This window comes from Hipposideros armiger, unplaced genomic scaffold (assembly GCF_001890085.2).
Source record: "Hipposideros armiger isolate ML-2016 unplaced genomic scaffold, ASM189008v1 scaffold_540, whole genome shotgun sequence".
NCBI lineage: Eukaryota > Metazoa > Chordata > Mammalia > Chiroptera > Hipposideridae > Hipposideros > Hipposideros armiger.
Window position 1 is genome coordinate 994,808 of NW_017731890.1, and position 18,347 is coordinate 1,013,154.

The 18,347-nt window shown below is 52.3% G+C and overlaps 1 protein-coding gene across 1 annotated transcript in view; it reads right to left on the minus strand.

Annotated features, from left to right (window-relative positions):
• The window catches only part of ALPL (alkaline phosphatase, biomineralization associated), a 19,768-nt gene extending 5,615 nt beyond the window's left edge, over positions 1–14,153 (minus strand). Inside the window, 7 exon segments of the mRNA XM_019668862.1 lie at positions 1,283–1,360; positions 3,376–3,519; positions 6,802–6,977; positions 7,736–7,910; positions 9,104–9,219; positions 9,548–9,667; positions 14,078–14,153. Coding sequence (XP_019524407.1) covers positions 1,283–1,360; positions 3,376–3,519; positions 6,802–6,977; positions 7,736–7,910; positions 9,104–9,219; positions 9,548–9,667; positions 14,078–14,138 — 870 coding nt within the window. The 5' untranslated portion in view covers positions 14,139–14,153.
• Between the last annotated feature and the right edge of the window lie 4,194 nt (positions 14,154–18,347).

Sequence of the window (18,347 nt, forward strand, 5' to 3'; positions counted from 1 at the left end):
AAGACACTGCGGTTTCTGCCTTGTACACTTTTGGATTTCTGGGGGAAGCCAGCCACCATGTTGTGAGGACACTCAAGCAGCTCTATGGAGCGATCCATGGGGCAAGGAGCTGAGAGTCCTGCTATCAACAGCCTGCACCAACTTAGCCATATGAGTGAGCCATCTTGGAGGGGCCAGGCCTACTCAAGCCTTCAGATGACTACAGCCTAATGAGAGACCCAGCTAAGCTGCTCCCAAATTCCTGGCCCAAAGAAAGTGTGTGAAGTAATAAAGGTTTACTCTTATATTAAACTCTTAAGTTTTGGGATAATCAGTTATGCAGATAGCCTATACAATGCATTAGCTCATTTAATCCTCATGACAGCCCTTAGGTAGGCCCTATCATTATGCCCATTTTATAGAAGAGTCATTATACCGCCTTTATAGAAGAGGAAAGTGAGGCACAGAGAGGAGAAATCACTTGCCCAAGGTTGCACAGCTCACAGGCGGTAGGAGCTGGATTTGAACCCAGCACTCTGGCACTAAGAGGCATGTGTGGAACTGTCATGCTCCCTGGGTACATGCACAGCTCTACACAGCCTGTGTGTGGTGTGGGGTCTGTGCCATGTGACCCAGGTGAGCAAAGGGCTGTGTGTGCGCGTATCCAGCGGATCCTCCAGACGCCCAGCTCTGAGCCCATAATCTCTAATGACACACCTAGGACTTGGGAGCTGAGCTTCTTGGGAAATGTTTGTAGGAGATTTTGCCACCACTTGCTGGGCACAAGAGCCAAGTGGGAAGGAGGACCCAGATGTCTGCATGGTGGTGCTCAGGTCTCATTCCACCTAGCCTAGCGCTGCCCCGGGGCCCCACCCCTGCCCCCCACTCCCTGGGGAGGCGGGGGAAATGCCTAGTCAAGACCAGCAGAGACCACCTGGCTGGCTTCTGCCCTGGCCACCCAGCAGGGTGGGTTCCAGATACCCCTGCCCTTAGCCTGAGATCTGCTGAAATCCCTGGTCCAGCCGGGGCTCAGACTCACCTGGGCACGCCCATGTTGCTTCCTGTCTCTTAGCTCCAGTCTCCCTTTGTGCTCAGTGGGGCTATTCACCTTGCACACCCAGTAAATTTCCGGCCGAAATTCTACGAACCAGAACCCCTTCCTCCCCCCTCCCAGATCCTGGAGCCCGAGGACAAAGGTCCCTAGGTAGGGGGACAGGCCGGGGGGCCTAGCCCCCAGGGGCTGGATCACACAGCCCCAGGCCCAGGGCACCCAGCCAGGTATCCTCCACTCCAACGTCCCGACCCCCTTACCTAAGAGGTAGTCCACGGTGTTGGGGTCGAGGGCCAGGAGTTCAGTGCGATTCCAGACGTAGTGAGAGTGCTAGGAGGAAGAGCCTGTGTCAGCCATGCCGGGGCTGGGGTAGTCGGAAGGACCGACCCCAGCTGGTCTCAGAGCCTGGGGCATGTATTTGTTTCCTTCAGCCCTTTTACAATTTCTCCCTGAGGATCTACCATCCCTGCCCTCAAGAAATGACAAATAAACAGGCAATTCTAATGCAGGGGGGTGAGAATTCCAAGAGACCAGGGGGCGCTATGAGCTCACAGTTGGGATTAGGGAGGACTTCCTGGTGGAGGTGATGTCCCAGTGAGGTCCTGGAGGACAAGTAGGAATTGATCAGCCTGGGTTCAGGAAGTAGAGTTCGAACCAAGTAGAAGAACACGGGGCATAGAAGGGGCAGGCACAGGTCACAAGGGGCCTGGGAGTGCTCACTGTGAGGTATGGGCTGTGTGTTCTGGGGGCCGTGGGGAGCCAGGGAGGAAGAGAAGCCCTAGCTCTGTCTTGGGGACCCCATATAATGGGGCAATAAAGGAAGGGCTGCTCTCCCAGGGCATAGAGGCCACAGGAAAAGGCCAGTTGGCTTGTCTGGAGATGGCGCCCTTCAGGGCCTGGAAGGGAGGTCCTAGCACAGCCAGCAATCAGCTGTGTGTCCTCAGGAGTCCCTTGCCTTCTCTGGGCAATGGCATTGGGACCCGTGGTTTTCAAACCTTAGGGGCTGTTATGGGAAGAAGGGTTGGGAAGGCTAAGAAAGTGGGGCTCTGTTCCCCCACTCCCACCCCTCCCTTTGCTTCCCTGAGGTGTGTTATCTCATTTAATCCTCACATCAGCCCTATAAGGTAGGTGGTATTATTCCTACTTTATAGATGAGGACACTGACATACACAGAAGATGTAGCTATTCAGTGGTAGAGGTAAGACGCTCTAGAACCTACTCTTAAGGCGTGATTTCGAAGGAATGGATAGCCTATCTGGGACCTCACAGGGATACCTTGTCCAGTCCAGTGCTGCAGGCCCTCTTCCTCCCGCTTGGAGTCTAAACTGAGCTCCAGGGTAAGCACCCCGATGGGCAAGAAAGATTAAGCTCTGGTCCCATGTTCCAGGTAGAGAAACTGAGGCTGGGAGGGGTGCTGCCTCTCTGGCATGCGTAGGGAGAGGCTCTGGCCCAGCCTAAGCTGACTCAGAAGGAATGGAAAAGATTCAAAGCAGCTCAGTCTCACCCCCACCAACCCTGTGGGGGCCATTCCCCGGCCCCTGCCCCCACTTCACCCTTGGCCCAGCCCCATCCCACAAGGCCTCCCCCAGGGCCAGTCCTGGAGCCCTCAGAAACCCAACCCCAGAGTGACATCAAAGTGGCTGCCAGGCTGCTCCCCACTGTCTTCAGCCGTGACCACAGTCATTTCCAGACCCCAGCTGCCCCAGGCCCAGCGGCCAGCAGCACAGATTTAAAAGGCCAGAGATGCCCCGGGAGCCAGAGTTTGGGTCCTTCCCACGCTCCAGCCCCCCTTCCCCAGCACGTGCCCCCACCGTGACCAAAGCCAACTCATTGTGGAGGGGTTCTACCTCACGCCATGCCACCTCTGTCGGCAAGATCCCCCGGTACTGCCTCCTCTGCTCCCCCCTCCAGTCCCCCCGCCCCGTCAGGCCTTCTTAGCCCCTCCCTGTAGTCTGTCCCCTCTGGGTTCCCATAAATCCTGGGCATCCCGCCATCCAAGCACACAGCATTGCATGTTTCCTTGCCCATTTAATTTATCCTTTGGACCTCACGACCATCCAGGGGCCCTGCACACAGTAGGGGCTCAGGTGGACTGAATGTCCATGCAGATGGTTTCTTGGCCCACCCTCCTCTTTACTGCCTAGCTTTTTCCGTTGCCCTCCCCTAAAGGAAGGAAATGATTGATCACCTACTATGTGCTATTCATGTATCTGCTAGACCATCTGAGCCCTTTGAGATAAGAATCATGACCCCATTTTAGAGGAGAAAACAGATTCAGAGAGGGCTCTCCGGCGCCACCCCCACTGCAGGCCACCCCACAGCCATCTGGCCCCTGAACGGGCTACCTTGTGTCTCGGCTTGAAGCTCTTCCAGATGTCGATGAGGTTCAGGCCATCCAGCCGTGTGCCCCTGGCCTTCTCGTCTAAGTCATACTCCACGTCGGTTCTATTCTTGGGGAACATGTACTTCCGGCCTCCCCCCATGATCACCTTTTAAAGGGGACAAGAGCCATCAGTAAGTGCCCTGCGGTTCCAAGACACCCTGAAGCCCCATGGTGCCCACCTGGGGAAAGTGTGGATGCTTCTCTAGCCGGACAAGTCCTGGGTTCAGTCCACCCTGCCCTCCCAGGACCTCCATTTTTCCAGCTTGGGGAGGTGACATCCTGAGTCTCCTGGGACCGTGGTTGGACTTCTGGGTGAACTATTGGAGCTACTGATAACCTCCCGTACCTGGCTTTCTAGAAGCCTGACACATAACTCCCACTTGTGTAAAAAATAATACCTTCTACAGAGCACTGTGTGTCAGGCACCAAGCGCTCAGACACATTATCTTACTCAACTTCACACTGAAGCCACAGGGAACCTGTGGTCACGTCTTCCAAACAAAGGAATGGGTGCAGAAATGTGATTTCTTTCCCCTAAGGCCACACAGCCAGTAAGAGGCAGAGCTAGGATTCGAACTCCGACCCTGGTGGTACGGGGGGGGGGGCCTTGCTGTGTCTGCAGAGCCAAGAATGAAGACTCCAAGAGGCTCCTCTGCCCACTGTGAGAGGCAGAGTGCCTGCGGGCCAGAGGACTCAGCCAGGGAGGTCTTGGGGCAGTCCAGCTGGGAGCCTGGGCAAACAGCAGGCCAGGGCTCACGTCTGTGTAGTCACCGCCAGGCTAATTTTACCCGCCGCGCTGCCTGCGCGGGCGGAGGGACGCGGGACTGTTTGTTTTCCTTGGGAGTCCATGTTTGAAGTCCTGACTATTTTTAAAATGGGGCCAAGAGCATAACAGCTGCCGCCCACAGTTACCACCACACCGGTGTCCTCCTGTCACCACAGGCGTCAGCCCAGGCCACCGCCCCTGGCTGACACCTTGGGAGAGCAGAGCCCAGCTGTGGTAGGCCCCCAGATCCACTGTCCCTGGACCCGGCATTTCAAGGCCCCCTTCTCTACCTTCCATTTCATTTTCCTCCTGGGAACCCAGGTTCTGTGGAGAGTCTAGGCTGGGAGCCGAGGTGGGGAAGGTGCCCCAGGACCAGCCTGGATCGTGGGGAACTGGAGAGGACATGGCTTTGAATCCTGACTCTATCCCTTCTTGACCAAGGGCCTGTCACTTATCCTCTCTGAGCCTCAGTTTCCTTACCTATAAAATGGAAAGAACACCCCCCCACACACACACACACACCCTCCCCACGGGACAGTCACAGCCACAGGATTGTCACAAGAAGAAATGCAGTTATGCAGCGCAGCGCTGGCACCCAGGGGTAGCCTCCATGGAGGGTACTCTACTGGCACGGAAGAGCTGGCGATCAAAGTATTCCCACAGGGGCCAGTTCCTCACTGCCAGCTGCAGCCGGGAGCCCTGGGGGCGGGGCAGGCCCTGAGAGGAAAGAGGAGACGGGGCCCCGGGTCACCGGCCCTTTGCCCCCCTACATTGTTCCCACAGAACCTGACCCCTTGGCATTTTCCGAGTGGAAACGAAGCCCCCAATCTTCCTGCGTGGCGCCTCCTCATTTCCAGCCCCAGCAGAGACTTCACACGGGCTCATTAAACTCCCAAATAACAGGCTCGCTGTTTGGCTTTGGGGTTTGGGTTTGTGTCTTTCTGTCTTTCTTTCTTTCTTTCTTTCATTTATTTATTTATTTTTTGTTTTTTTAGCAAAAGATATTTATTTTCAGGGCGGACACCAGGATTTTTGTTTCATGTACAGCCTGGGGGTTGGGGGGCTTCGAGGCGGCTATGATACAGGGCAGATGGGCGAGTCAAGGATGAGGAGAAAGAGTCAGGCGAGCAGGGGCAGAGCTCGCCAGCCGGGGCCCCGCCGCCTCCCTTTCGCCCTCACTCATCCCCCCAGTGGCCCCCGTGTTCATCCCCAATCCACCCCTCACCCCCGCTAGAGAAATCTTCCCTTAAGCTCCTGTTCCCCCTCTCCAGCTGTTCCTGCCAAAACTCTCTGAAGAGCAGCTCCGTAATTATAGCCTCAGCTTGTACAACAAATGTTCTCACATCCATGACCTCATCCCGGCCTCCAGCGGCCCTGTGAGGGGGCAGGCGGGGCGTTCTGCTCTTGTACAGGCAGGGAAACTGAGGCTCAGGGAGGAAAAGCGACGGGCCAGCACACGAGTCAAGTGGAAGCCAAGTCAGGACGGCGGCTTTGCCTTGAATGCACGCTCACTAGGAGTCGTCCACAGGACTGCTTGTCCTGAAAGAGGTGTTCAGTCCACTGCTCAGAAAAGGGAAGTCAGGGCTGGTGGGGGGGGCCAGGTGGCACTTAGAAATTGGGCGGAAAGCATGAGGGGCAGAGGGTGGGTCTGGGAGCCAGCGAGTTTTTCTGGTGGGGTTAGAAAGAGAGGCAAGGGGTAGGCAGGACCTGGGGGGTTCCTCTGAGCCTCAATGAACCCCCATTCTAGGCTCAGGGGGCCCAAGTCCCCTTGCTCCCTCACCAGACCCTGCAGTAGGTAACAAGAGCCTGAAAAGGAACAAGCCAGAGGCTCTCATTTAAGGGGGAGTGGGGTGCCATCTGAACATCTGGCGGACAATGCCTGAGCTGTGTGTGCTCGCCTATATACCTGAACCTGCTCAGGATTCAAAGCTTGTGTTTCGGGGCTGGGACAAGTGGCTCCTGCATAAATGCTGCCACTTTCTGAGCACTGACTAGTGTCAGGCCCTAGGCTAAACTCTACGGGGATTATTTTATTTAGATCTTGCAGTGGGCTTACGAGGTAGGTGCACTTCATAAAGGGGTTGTAAAAGGGAAGGCTCAGAGAGGTTAGGTAACTGATGCAAGGTAACACAGATAGCAAACAGGAGGGCAAAGGTTTGAACCCAGGAAGTGTAAAATTGAGAGCTTGGGCGAGCCACCGTTTCCACCACCTTTTCTCTGGGCATGTTGGTTGAGTGCACGAGACAGGTACGTGTCTGCGCACGTGGGAATGTATTGGTCAGGTACTCCCCTCAGATGGCCACTCTGCCACCCCCGCCTCCCTGTGTTGTGAGGGCGTGGCGCCAGGTTCCAATTACGGAATGATCCCTGGGCGCCTGGTTCTTAAAGGTGTGGTGGAGGCCACATCAGGGTTTATCCCTCAGCCACACCACAGAGAAATCCTACAGAGCCTCCCTGCCCCAACCACAAATCCCATAATGGGCTGGGAGCCCTCCCAGGTGTGTGGGGAGCCAGGCCAAGCTGCTTCTCCCATGCCAACCTGTACCTGAGGCCTTGGGCCCATCAGAGGCCCTGCTTCACAAGGCTGCCGGTCCCCGTTCTGGCCACATCCCCCGAACTTGCCTCAATGTCCTTGATGTTGTGCATGAGCTGGTAGGCAATGTCCTTGCAGCCCTGGGTCAGGGCCTCTGGGGGCATCTCATTGTCCGAGTACCAGTCCCGGTCAGCAGAGTGGGCATAGGTGGCACTGGGGGTGGCGTGGTTCACTCGTGTGGTGGTCACGATGCCCACGGATTTTCCTGGGGTGCGGGAGAGGAGGCGTTGGCTTTGTCCGGAGGTGGGGTGTCCAAGCTGCCTTTTCCCTCCGTCCCCATCAGTTCCACCGATTGCCTGGGCCTCAGGCTCCACATCAGTCCTAAAGTGGGCGATGGCGGCTTCCGAGTACCCTGGCAGCTCAGACACTCTTCCTCTGTGACCTGCTCCCCTCCAGCAGGCCCTTGAGCTGTGGGCTGGGGTCCTGTCCTCCACGAAGGACCCCAAAGAACACCTCTCCTACAGGAAGCGCCCCCACCCCCCCACCAGGTGCCCTGCAGGGGCCCCTCCTAAGGGCTCTCTATGGGTCTGTCACCTGTGTCAGCTGGTCCCATACCCTGACTCTAAAGTTTCTCGGGGCATGGGCCAGGGCCTCCTAATTCCAGGAGAAAGGGAGGACGAGACACTTATTGAACCCCCATGAGGCTGGCGCTGGGCTAGGCCCCTTGCCTTTCTCATACCAAGTCTATGAGGGGGCTATGTTCTCATGTCCATTTTATAGTCAAATGAATAGGCTTAGGGAACTGCGCCAGGACCCAAACCCACATCGGAGTGGGTTCCTAAACCACTAGGCTGCCATGTCCTAGATGGGATTCCCCTGAATATTTCACAGGATCCCAGAACACTGGAGCTGGAAGAGCCCTGGAGAGGTTTTTCTACCCTCTCCCCATTGTACAGCTGGGAAGACTGAGGCCCAGACAGGTCACAGAGCTGGGCCGCCTTCCCCGCTGCGAACCCCACTCACCGGCATCCTTGGCCCAGCGCAGGATGGAGGTGACCTCGTTTCCCTGAGTGGTATTGCAGTAGGAGCGCTGGGTGGCTGCGCTCACCCCCACCGTGCCTTCGTTGGCCTTCACCCCACACAAGTAGGCGGTGGCCGTGCCTGCGCTGTCAGGGACCTGGGCATTGGTGTTGTACGTCTGCAGGTGGGGGACGAGGGTCAGGCGACGGCCAGGCCTTGGCCTACGCTGCTGCCTGCCCCACTCCCACTCACACCATGGGGCCTGGGGTATGGGGGAGACAGAGAGGCCTCCTGCACCCTTGGCCGAGCCCTGCTACCCACGTGGTCCCCCCAGAGCCACCGGATCACCTAGCTGCCTGCTTTCTGCTCTCACTCGCCCTGCCCTGGCAGTCAGGGCAGCAGGAAGGGGCAGGAAGGCAACTCCCCCACACATGGAAACATGTGCAGAAGAGTGGGGGCTGGGTCAGCTCAGGCCTTTCTCTGGGTCTGGGGTTGGGGAGCCAGCAAAGGGGAGGGCGAGGCAGGTGAGTTCTGGAGAAAGGAGAGAGGGGACTCCTGAAGGAGCGAGAGAGGTGGGCTGGGGGAAGGGGCGGGAAAGCGATGGGGAGGCAGGATCTAGAATGCGGAATTGGGGAGGAGGACCTCCCCACCACCACACATACCCTGCAGACCTCTAGTAGAGACCCCGAAACTGTCTCCCTTCCCCGTCAGCCTGAGAGCTCCTTGAAGGCACAGAAAATGTTTCAGTCCCTTCTGTTCCCCCGAGTGTCTAGAGGATCTTTATTACAGAATACCACCACCACCACCAACACCAGTAACAACAGCTACCACTTTACACTCGTAATCTAATTAACTCCCGAGCCACCTGGGGAGAGAGTGACTACGACAGAACCTCTAGGAGAAGCATATAGACTGACGATTCCGTAATTTATAGCAAGTACAAAAGGAGGAACGTCTAATCTATGGTGTTAGAAGTCAGGGTGGGTAGGCAGGGGGCTGGGGGACCGGAGGGGCGTTCGGGAGGACCTCTCGCTTCTGTCATGTTCCGCTTCTTCACCTGGATGCTGATTATGCCAACATGGGCAGCTCGTGAAAATTCAAGCTGTGCCCTTGTGCGCTTTTCTCTGTGTATGCTATCCTTCAAAAGATTTTTGTAAATCAACGAGCTAAAACTGTCAAAGTCTTGGGATGTAGCCGCAGCTGTCATCATTTCACAGTGAGGCCACAGAGACCCCAGGAGGGCTGACCACCCTGCCAGGGCCTGCGGCAGCTGGAGAGGTGGAGCAGACCCCGCACCCCTGCCCTTTCCTGCAAGCTGTCACGCTGAGGAGTGGGAGGCTTGGGCCCAATGGGGTAGGGGCTGGACCTCACCTTGGAGAGGGCCACGTAGGGGAACTTGTCCATCTCCAGCCTGGTCTCCTCCCCAGGGTTGTGGTGCAGCTGACCCTTGAGGATGCGGGCGGCCGTCACAGTGGAGACACCCATCCCTGTGGTAGGGAGAGGGAGGCCTCAGTCCCTCGGGCTTCCTGCCTCTCCAATCAACCTTCTCAGGCACCCAGACCTCTCGAGTTTGGTGCCAAGGCAGGCTGAGCAGTGGGCACTAGAACATGTCTCTGTAAATGTGACTGCAGCCCCTCTCTTCCCTTTCCCCCCCAGATCTTCGCCTAGCACAGCAGATCTCTTGGGTTCACAGTTTGCTCTCCGACCCCCATTCTCTTCAACATGCTCCCCAGGGCCCCAGGCTCTGCAACATGGCCCTCTTCACCTCTGCCTGGCTCCATGGGCCCCTTTCTAGGCATATCCCACGGGCCTCACCATCTCCCAGGAACATGATGACATTCTTAGCCACGTTGGTGTTGAGATTCTGAAGTGTGAGGGCATATTTCAGGGTCTGCTGAGCTTGGTCTCTCCAGTACTTGGGGTCTTTCTCTTTCTCTGTATAGACAGCGAGGCAAAGTTATTTGGCAGGTAGTAAGGGTAGTTTCTCATGCCCAGACTTACAGATACCCCAACCTCTCATGCCTAAGGGCAGGCAGGGCACCAGGACTTGGGGAGAAAACAGTAGTTGCCCATCTGAGAGCCGCCATGTGGTTTGTAAACATATACCAATCTGATCCTCCAAACAAGCCTGTGGATCCTGGGTCTTCTCCCCATAGTTCAGAATGAAGAAACCAAGGCTCAGAGACACGAAGCGCCTCGCCCAAGGCCACACAGCACTGGCGGACACTGGCATAGCTGGGCTTCACGCCAAAGCCCAGGCTCTTTCAGAGACATTCTGCTAAGGCAGCAAATGAATTGTGCTAGTGCAATTAGGAAGGTAATGTTTAAGCCGTTCAAGGGAACAAACTATTTCCAACTGCTGGGGTCCCCAGACGTATCCAGCCATCAATTATAAACTCTGCTTGGCTTACTCATTAAAGTAGGTTCAGCAGGAACCTGACTTAGTGACAATGTTAACAGCAGTGCTGCAAAGCAAGACTTGTCCTTTGCTTAAAGACTTGCCTTTTGTTTAATGTACCAAATTTAAAGTAGCCACAGAGAATCCTGTTAGGATACATTAGCACGTTCTGTATTTCTAATCTTGAGATAAAATGGGAACCAGGAACGCTCTCTTCTCTCTTTCTTTATCTCTCGCCCTCTCCCTCTCCCTTCTCCTCCCCCACCCCTCATGTATCCAGTCAGTAGTCAGTCCTCCAAAGCAAAGCACACAGCTGGAGTGCCTGACAGGCCTCAATTAAACCCCCTGCTGTGCCAAGTGTGCATAAGTCACCTCCCCAAGGAAACCTCAGTTTCCTCCCCTTCAAATACGGTTGTTTGTACCTTCCTCTCAGGGTCTTATGAGGACTGGATTAGACAAGGGAAGTGACACACCTGGCCCTCAACAGAGGATCAAAATCCCACCCTCTCTTCCCCTAGTAATTCCATCGCCAGACCTGGACCCCTTGTTCTTCTAAGCAGAGGCCCAGGACCCCTGCCCACAGGCGTCAGGGTCCTTCCCATTGTCTGCTGGGCTCTCCTCTGTTCTTAGGCCCCATCAGACCTGCCCAGCAGAGTACAGAAGCCTGGAGATGGAAGCTCCTTGGGGAGTCTCTCTCCATGGCCTCCCACTGCATCGAAGGGGAGGCTGAGGCCAGGAGGGGTGGGAGGGTCTTGTCCAAAGGCTTGTTGCATGCTCATGGGCTGAGGGCGCGATCCTCATCCTTTGGACCGACTCAGGCCCACGTTGCCTTCCAGGGCAGCTGTGGGTGAAGAGCACAGCTCTCCTTTCTCACAAGCACGGTTTCCAGGCAAGTGCCGGGTGCTTCGCACACAGCAGCAGCTCCTTCAACTCCCGTCGGCCTATGGGGTGGCGGCCATTATCTCCTCCATGTTACAAAATGAAACTGAGGGTCCCAAGATCAGAGCCACAGAAGAAAAACAGGAAATCCACACATCTCTGGGGCCGTGCCTCTGCCTCAGATGGGCAAAGAGTAGAAGGAAGCAGCTCTCAACCTCAAGCCTTGAACCTACCCACCCTCCACATCCCTTTCCCAAGAGGCCTCCTCTTATGTCACCCCACCCCCAATTCCTTAGCCCACCACCTTCACCCTGGCAGCCCCCAGCAGCACCACTCTCTTCTGAAGGTGTCTGCTGAGCTCACCAATTTCAGACCCTGCTGGCAGAGTCCCCAAGCTGGAGTCTGGACAGCCTTGGCCCTTCCAGCCAGCTAGCTGTGTGTCTACAGACAAGTTTCGCTCACCCGAGTTTCTGCCTGGGAAAACGGGAGAACATAGCTACCTACAGGTAGCTTTAGGATTAAAGGAGATAAAGACTGGGAAAGTGCCCGGGCCAGTGGTTATGATCAGGGATCCCACTGGCTCAGGGCTGGCTCCCGTCCCCTTCCTCCACACACACCACAGTGCCAAGGCTTTTTGGACATTTGGGTGCCATCTGGGTGGTGGTGAACTTCTATCCACCTGACCACCTACAACCAGCCCTCCCCCCCACATCAGCCTACCCTGTATCTGTGGCTCCTTCTCCACAAAAGCTCTATGACCAGTTTGACAAGTTCCCCGCTGTGTTTGCTTCCTGCAGAGCCCTGTCTTTTCCACCAGAGCCACCCCAGGGCCTGTCCCCAGAATGGCTCAGAGGCTATCAAACTGACTTCATGGTCAGAGAGCTGAGTTAAGCAGTGATGGTTTGGGAAATTGAGTATCTGGAGGCCACTGTTGTCAGAGGCCATGAAATGACATGCCCAAATGCTCATGAAATAATGCTATGTAAAGAGTACTTTGCCTGGGCTGGCTGAGAGGTGCATTGGTTAAGAACTGGCTTGGGACGCCAGAAGGCCTGGTTCGGATCCCACATATGAGGGCCAGTGACGCTGCCCTCTACAGCTAAGATGCTGAACAACAGCTCAACCTGGAGCTGGGTTGCCGTGAGTCACCGGTGACGGCGTAGGCTGCAGCCCCTGCTGCAGTGGGTTGCCATGGGCTACCATACGTAGCCAGCAACCAGCCGTGAGTGGCCGTCCAGAAGACGGCGACTGATCTGCCTCACCTGGGAAGAGCGCAATGATGGTGCCAACTTGGGCCAGTGAAGCAACGTCCTCCACGGCTAGACTGAAGAACAAAAAAAGGACAGCAACTTGTCTGTTCCCCTTCCCCCAATTCCCCAGTGCTGTTCCCATCCCCCAACTCCCCAATTAAAAAAAATCTTTAAAAAAGAAAAAAAAGAGTACTTTGTCAATATGTACTGTGTGATTCCATTTATACAAAGTTCAAAACAGACAAAACTCATCTATGGTGGCAGGAGTAGGCTTAGTCACTTCCTTTGGCTTGGGGGTAGGGGTGGGGTTGGTTGGGGGGAGGGTCGGGCTCCACGACTGGAAATGTTCTTTCTTGATTTGAGTGGTGGGTACATAGATATCAAAATACGTAAAAACTCATCAAGCTACATCTATAAGATTTGTGTACTTTAGTGTAAGTTATACCTAATTTAAAAAAGAAAGAAAGAAAGCACAATGTACTATCACCCATCAGAATGGCTACAATGAAAGAGATACAAAAACACTGAGCTGCTGAATATTTGAAGATTTTTCATTTTTATCACTTTTTCATTCTTTCACTTTTTGTCCCTCTGCTCCCCTTTCACCCAGGTGGGTTATGAGTGCTAAGAAAGCAGTGACTCGGTTCCAGAGTGACCTTGGGTCCCCAAGGATACACACCAAAAGGTGCCATGGAGTCACAAAGGGAGGAATGGCCTGGGAATCCAGTAGCTCAGGCTCTATTCCCAGCTCTGCCACTGATTTGCTGCATGACCTGGGAGGGCCAGTCTTTCTCTGTACATCAATTTCCTAATCTGTTGCAATATTGTCTTCCTAAGAGTCCTCACTCCCTGCCAGACACTATGACTGTCCCTCATCATCCCACAACAGTCTTAAGGAGGAGGGATTATTATCTCCACTGAACAGGTGGAGACATGAAGACTCAGGGAAGGCAAGTGGGGGCTTCCAGCCACATAATGGACTAAGCCAAGGAGGGCTCCCCTCTCCAGCTGCAGATGCAAAAATGCTAAAAACAAACAAACAAACAAACAAAACATAAAAAACAGTCCACAGCTTGAAAAAGGAAGACAAGGGGGAAGGATATCCCCAAGAGGCAGACATTAAGAGGGAATTCAAAACCAGAGAGGTAAAGAGGAGCTAATGCTGAGAGACCTTTGGGGTGTCAGGCCAGATACAGGTCTAGGTTGAAGCTGATTTAATGGACACGTTTGACCTTAGAGCTGTGGAAGGGATGGGGAAAGAAGGTTAGTCATGAGAAATGTGGGCTCAACTCCAAATGTTAGCCATGTCTAAGTGGGGTCTGAATTTATAATGTAAGAACCTCAAACTGAGAAATTAATATAAAAACATATTATCTAGAGTTAGTTGAAAAACCCAATACAGTATATACTGCACTGTAGAAACACTTCCATATGAGTCTCCAATAGAAAACAAAACAAACTCTTATTGAAGATGAGCTTGCAAGCAAGAATTACAAGCCACAAGGAAATGTACTACTCCATGAGTTCAGTAGACAAAACCAACAGAAGGCTTAGCATACCAAGACTTGGAAGAATTTATAAAATATGTTATATTTCAGATTATTGGAGAGAAGAGAACCCCTAATTAGAGAACAGGGAACTATAAAAAGAAAAAGAGTGGCTGACAACACTCGCACATGCAGTAGTTGAGCTGGGGTTTCCCACCCTGAACATTTGTGTCCAGCTCTTAAAAACTTGGGATGGAACATAGACACGACCTTCATTCTATCCCACCTGTCCAGGTCTCCCCATCCCTCCCCCTGTACCCCCCAATCTTACCTGGCACGAAGGAAGTGGTAAGGCAGGTGCCAATGGCCAGCACTAAGAATGGTGAGATCATGGTTCACTCCAAGACCTGCTCGCTTTCTCTCTCTCTCTCTCTCTGGAGCCCAGAGATGCAATCTACGTGGATGGGAGGGGGTGGGCTGACTGTGCTCAGCTGTTAGCTGATGTTAGCTGATGTTCCAATCCTAGAAATGAAAAAAAAAAGACAAGTGGGACACAGCTCCGGAGTTCATTTGTTCATTCACTTATTTGTTTGTTAATTCATTCATGCATTATTTCTTGGGCACCTATTATAGACCAGGTGTGAGGCTAGGCATTGGGATGCAAACCTAGGTGGCCCTCCCTCAGGAAGCTTTATCACACAAACAGTTGCAGAAGTATAAAGGAGCACCACGCTGCAGAGTGGTTCCTTCCCATCTCCCAAGTGAACTCCCACTTTCAATCATCTGAAGCCCGGAACCCACCAGACACCAGATTTCGGTCTTGCTGTGAAGCACTCCTCATTGTAGCGTGCACCAGAATCTCTTTATTAAGAGGGCTTATGAAAACAGAGTCTACCCCACCCCTACTCTCACCCAGAGGCTCTGATTTCACTCCCAACAAGCACGCAGGCAATGCCCCTGCTGCTGGTTCCAGGACTGCACCTTGAAATGCACTGTTATAAAACATCAGTCTTCAGCCTTTTTTATTTTTATTTTATTTTATTTTTTTCATGCAGGAGTTGAACTGGCAACCTTGTTGTTAAGAGCACATGCTCTATGCACTAAGCTATCAGGGCAGCAGCTCAGCTCAAGGTGCCAAGTTCAGTCCCAGCCTTGGATGGGCATAGCCCACCATCGAACAGGCAATCTTGTCATTAGGAGCACACATTCTCACCAGCTGAGCCATCCTGCCACCTGTTGGCAGCTCAGTTCAGGCGCAGCATCACTGGCCCATGTGGAGATCGAACCAGCGACCCTGTTGCTCAGGGCTCGTACTCTTAAGCAAACTCTTAACCAATTGAGCCACTCGGCCTGCCCCAGTCTTCAGCCTTTTAATTACCCATGTCCCAAGCACATCAGAGACAAAGAGTCCCCCCTTTTTTAGAGGGATGCCTACATTTGCTATATTCTCTTCTAGAGCTTGCTATTTATGGTGAGAGATATAAAAACTATAGGTGTGACATACAGGAAAAGACTGGCTGGTAAGGGTGGCCATTACAGATTCTGAACATTACAGATGGCTCCGATCGTTTTTTCTGCAATTCCCAAATTTTCTTCTGTGTTGAGATGTTACCTTTATAATTTTTGGAAAATGTTATTAAAAAAAAAAAAGACTGGAAGGAAATACACCAAAATGTTAATTGTGGCTTTTTCTGGGCAGCAGGACTATGAATGATTATTTCTTTTTTATTTTGATTTTTTTTGACTTTTCCAAATTGACTAAAATGAGCATGTATTAATGGCATAAGGATGTTTTTAAAATGTGGTCATCCTGTTTGGTTCACAAGGCGTAACGTAACCCCATTGGCAGCTAAGAAATGTCCTGCCCCTGTTGTGTATAAATGCTACTGGACGATGACGAATTTTAAATGGCAAGAGTTTCAGTGGGAAGTAATGTTATTATTTCCACCAAAACCAAGATAAAAATGATTATTCCATTTGTTGTGAGTGTTAACCGAAAAATTAAAAGTGAGAGGCAACCAGCATTTATTTGGGATCCAAAAAGAACTGCAGTTCTGGGAAGCACTGATTCAGGCGGAAACCCAAATAGCGTGAAGGAGGGAAGACAAGGGGTATTTATGAGGAAGGGAAGGAACAATCACACGAATAGAAGGAAGGAGTTTCTATGGGCGCAGATAGGCTATGGAAGGAATTCCTCTATAGGTGCAGGTAAACTAACAGTGATGCTAAATCTAAAGAAAATCGTTAAGGTTCAGTCATAATGTCATTGTCATAACATTTGCTTTCCTGTTATCTTTGCAAACAGTTGTTTGGCTACAAGGCTGCTTTGGGTCGAGTCCAAAGGCCATTTTGCCCACTTTTAACATTCCCGAGGCTTGAGAAGTAAGATGTGCAAGGCAGTTCCTCTGGGATGGCAGCTGCGACTCCTTTTTTTTTTTTTAAAGATTTTTTTTTGGAAATTGGGGGAGGGGAACAGCATTGGGGAATCGGGGAAGGGGAACAGACAAGTTGCTGTCCTTTTGTTCCTCAGTCTAGTTGTGGAGGACATCGCCTCACTGGCCCATGTTAGTATTATCATTCCGCTCTTCCCGGCTGAGGCAGTCGCTCGCCGGCCATTGGATGAAGGTGCACGCCAGCTGCCGGCCAGCCCCACTGCAGTCTACACCGTCGCCAGCGACTCACAGCAGCCCAGCTCCAGGTAGAGCCATTGTTCACCATCTTACCTGTAGAGGGCACAGCGTCATTGGCCCTCACGTGGGATCCAAACCAGGGCCCTGCTGCTCAGAGCTGGCGTCCTAAGCCAACTCTTAACCAACGTGCCACTCGGCCGGCCCACTGACTCCATTTTGAAGTGGCTCCATTTTTATTATTTTTTACATGAGAAACAGCAATGATGAACAACAGTCTACTGTTAAGAGTGCCATGATAGGGCCAGCCGAGTGGCTCAGTTGGTTAAGAGCTCGCTCAAGAGTGCAAGCACTGAGCAACAGGGTTGCCGGTTCGATTCCTGGCCCGAGCTGAGCTGAGCTGTCGCTGAGCTGCCAACAGGTGGCAGGATGGCTCAGCTAAAAAAAAAAAAGTGTCGTGGTAGATAAGAAACCACTGGAAATCATGATCTTGATTCAGTCTTTAAAACATACATGCTGCACTTCGGTGCCCAGAGGTAAGGGTTCATCTGTACCACATTCCACAAAACACCCAGCGTTCACCAGCCATGCCACCTAATTGCACAGCTCTGTGCTTTCCACCCCTTCTTCATCCCCCTGGTTCCTTAAAAACCCAGCTTGGCAGTGGGGGAGGGGAGGGAAGGTATCGAAAGGAAATACCCTACATCTAACATCTGCAGCACTTAACTCTGGTGGGATTTCAGATGATTTCTATTTGTTTTTTTTTAATTCTACTATACTTTCCAAACATTTCTAGAGTAAATCCTAGCATCATAAAAATTGATATGTAATATCAATACATTAAAATAGTCTTCAAAATAGTTTAAAAACAGAAGTCACCTCTTTCAGGAAGCCTCCAGGATGATCACTCATGACCCTCTACTACCTCTGAACTTCATACCATTTCAATCATTGCACATACCTCCCTATTTTGAAAGTAATAATTCTTTCCTGATCTGTCGCACTCATCACATTGAGAGCTCCTAAGAATGGGGACTTTGCCTTGTTTGTCTGTACTCCAGTGCTTGGCACAGTAAATATTTACATCAGCTGAAAGCTCGTGCTCTAAGGGGGGAGGTGGGAAAAGGGAAGAATCACCCCAAATCCTTCCTTTGTGTGTGCAGAAAAGTCCAGCGTTGGCAAGAATGTGGAGCTACCAGAGTATCTGTTCACCGCTGGTGGGCTGTCGATTGGTACAACCACTTTGGAAAACGGGCAGCATCTACCAGAGCTGACACCACACACATGCTCTCCAACCCATTTATCTCCAAGGGAAAGGAGCATGTATTCACCAAAAGACATGTACAAGTACGTTTATATCAGCCCTGTTCATGGTGGACTCGCGATGTCCATCTTCAGCAGGATGGATGAACACGTTGTGTGGGTTCACAAGATGGAAATTTATGATGAGAATGAATGATCAACGGCTCCACACAGCAGCTTGGATGAATCTTGCAAGGGTGAGGTTGTGTGAAGGAAGCGGACCCAAAAATACATATAGGGCGATTCCAATGATACAAAGTATAAAAACTGGCCAAGGGTGTTAGAAGATAAGATAAAGTCTACACTCGCAGGGGGGGGGGAGGGTGTGGAGACTAAAGGGGGCACAGGGAACTTGTGAGGGGCTGGTAAAGTTCTGTGGATTGATCTGGGTGCTGGTTAATTGCGGGGGCGCGGGGCTCAGTCGGAAAACCCAAAAAGTTGTCAGACACTTTCCTGTCTTCAATAAAATACAAACACTACTTTCTGGGGGATTATATAAACAATCTATGAAGCACACAGACAACATGAAAAAGGCCTGTGTACCACGCTTCATGATTTCTCACTAATAACCTATGAAGTTGAAAGAGATCTCCTTTGTAGATGAGAAAACCAAGGTGTTGAAAGGAGATGTGACTTGCCCAAAATTAGAAGCAAGAAAGTGGCAGAGCAGAA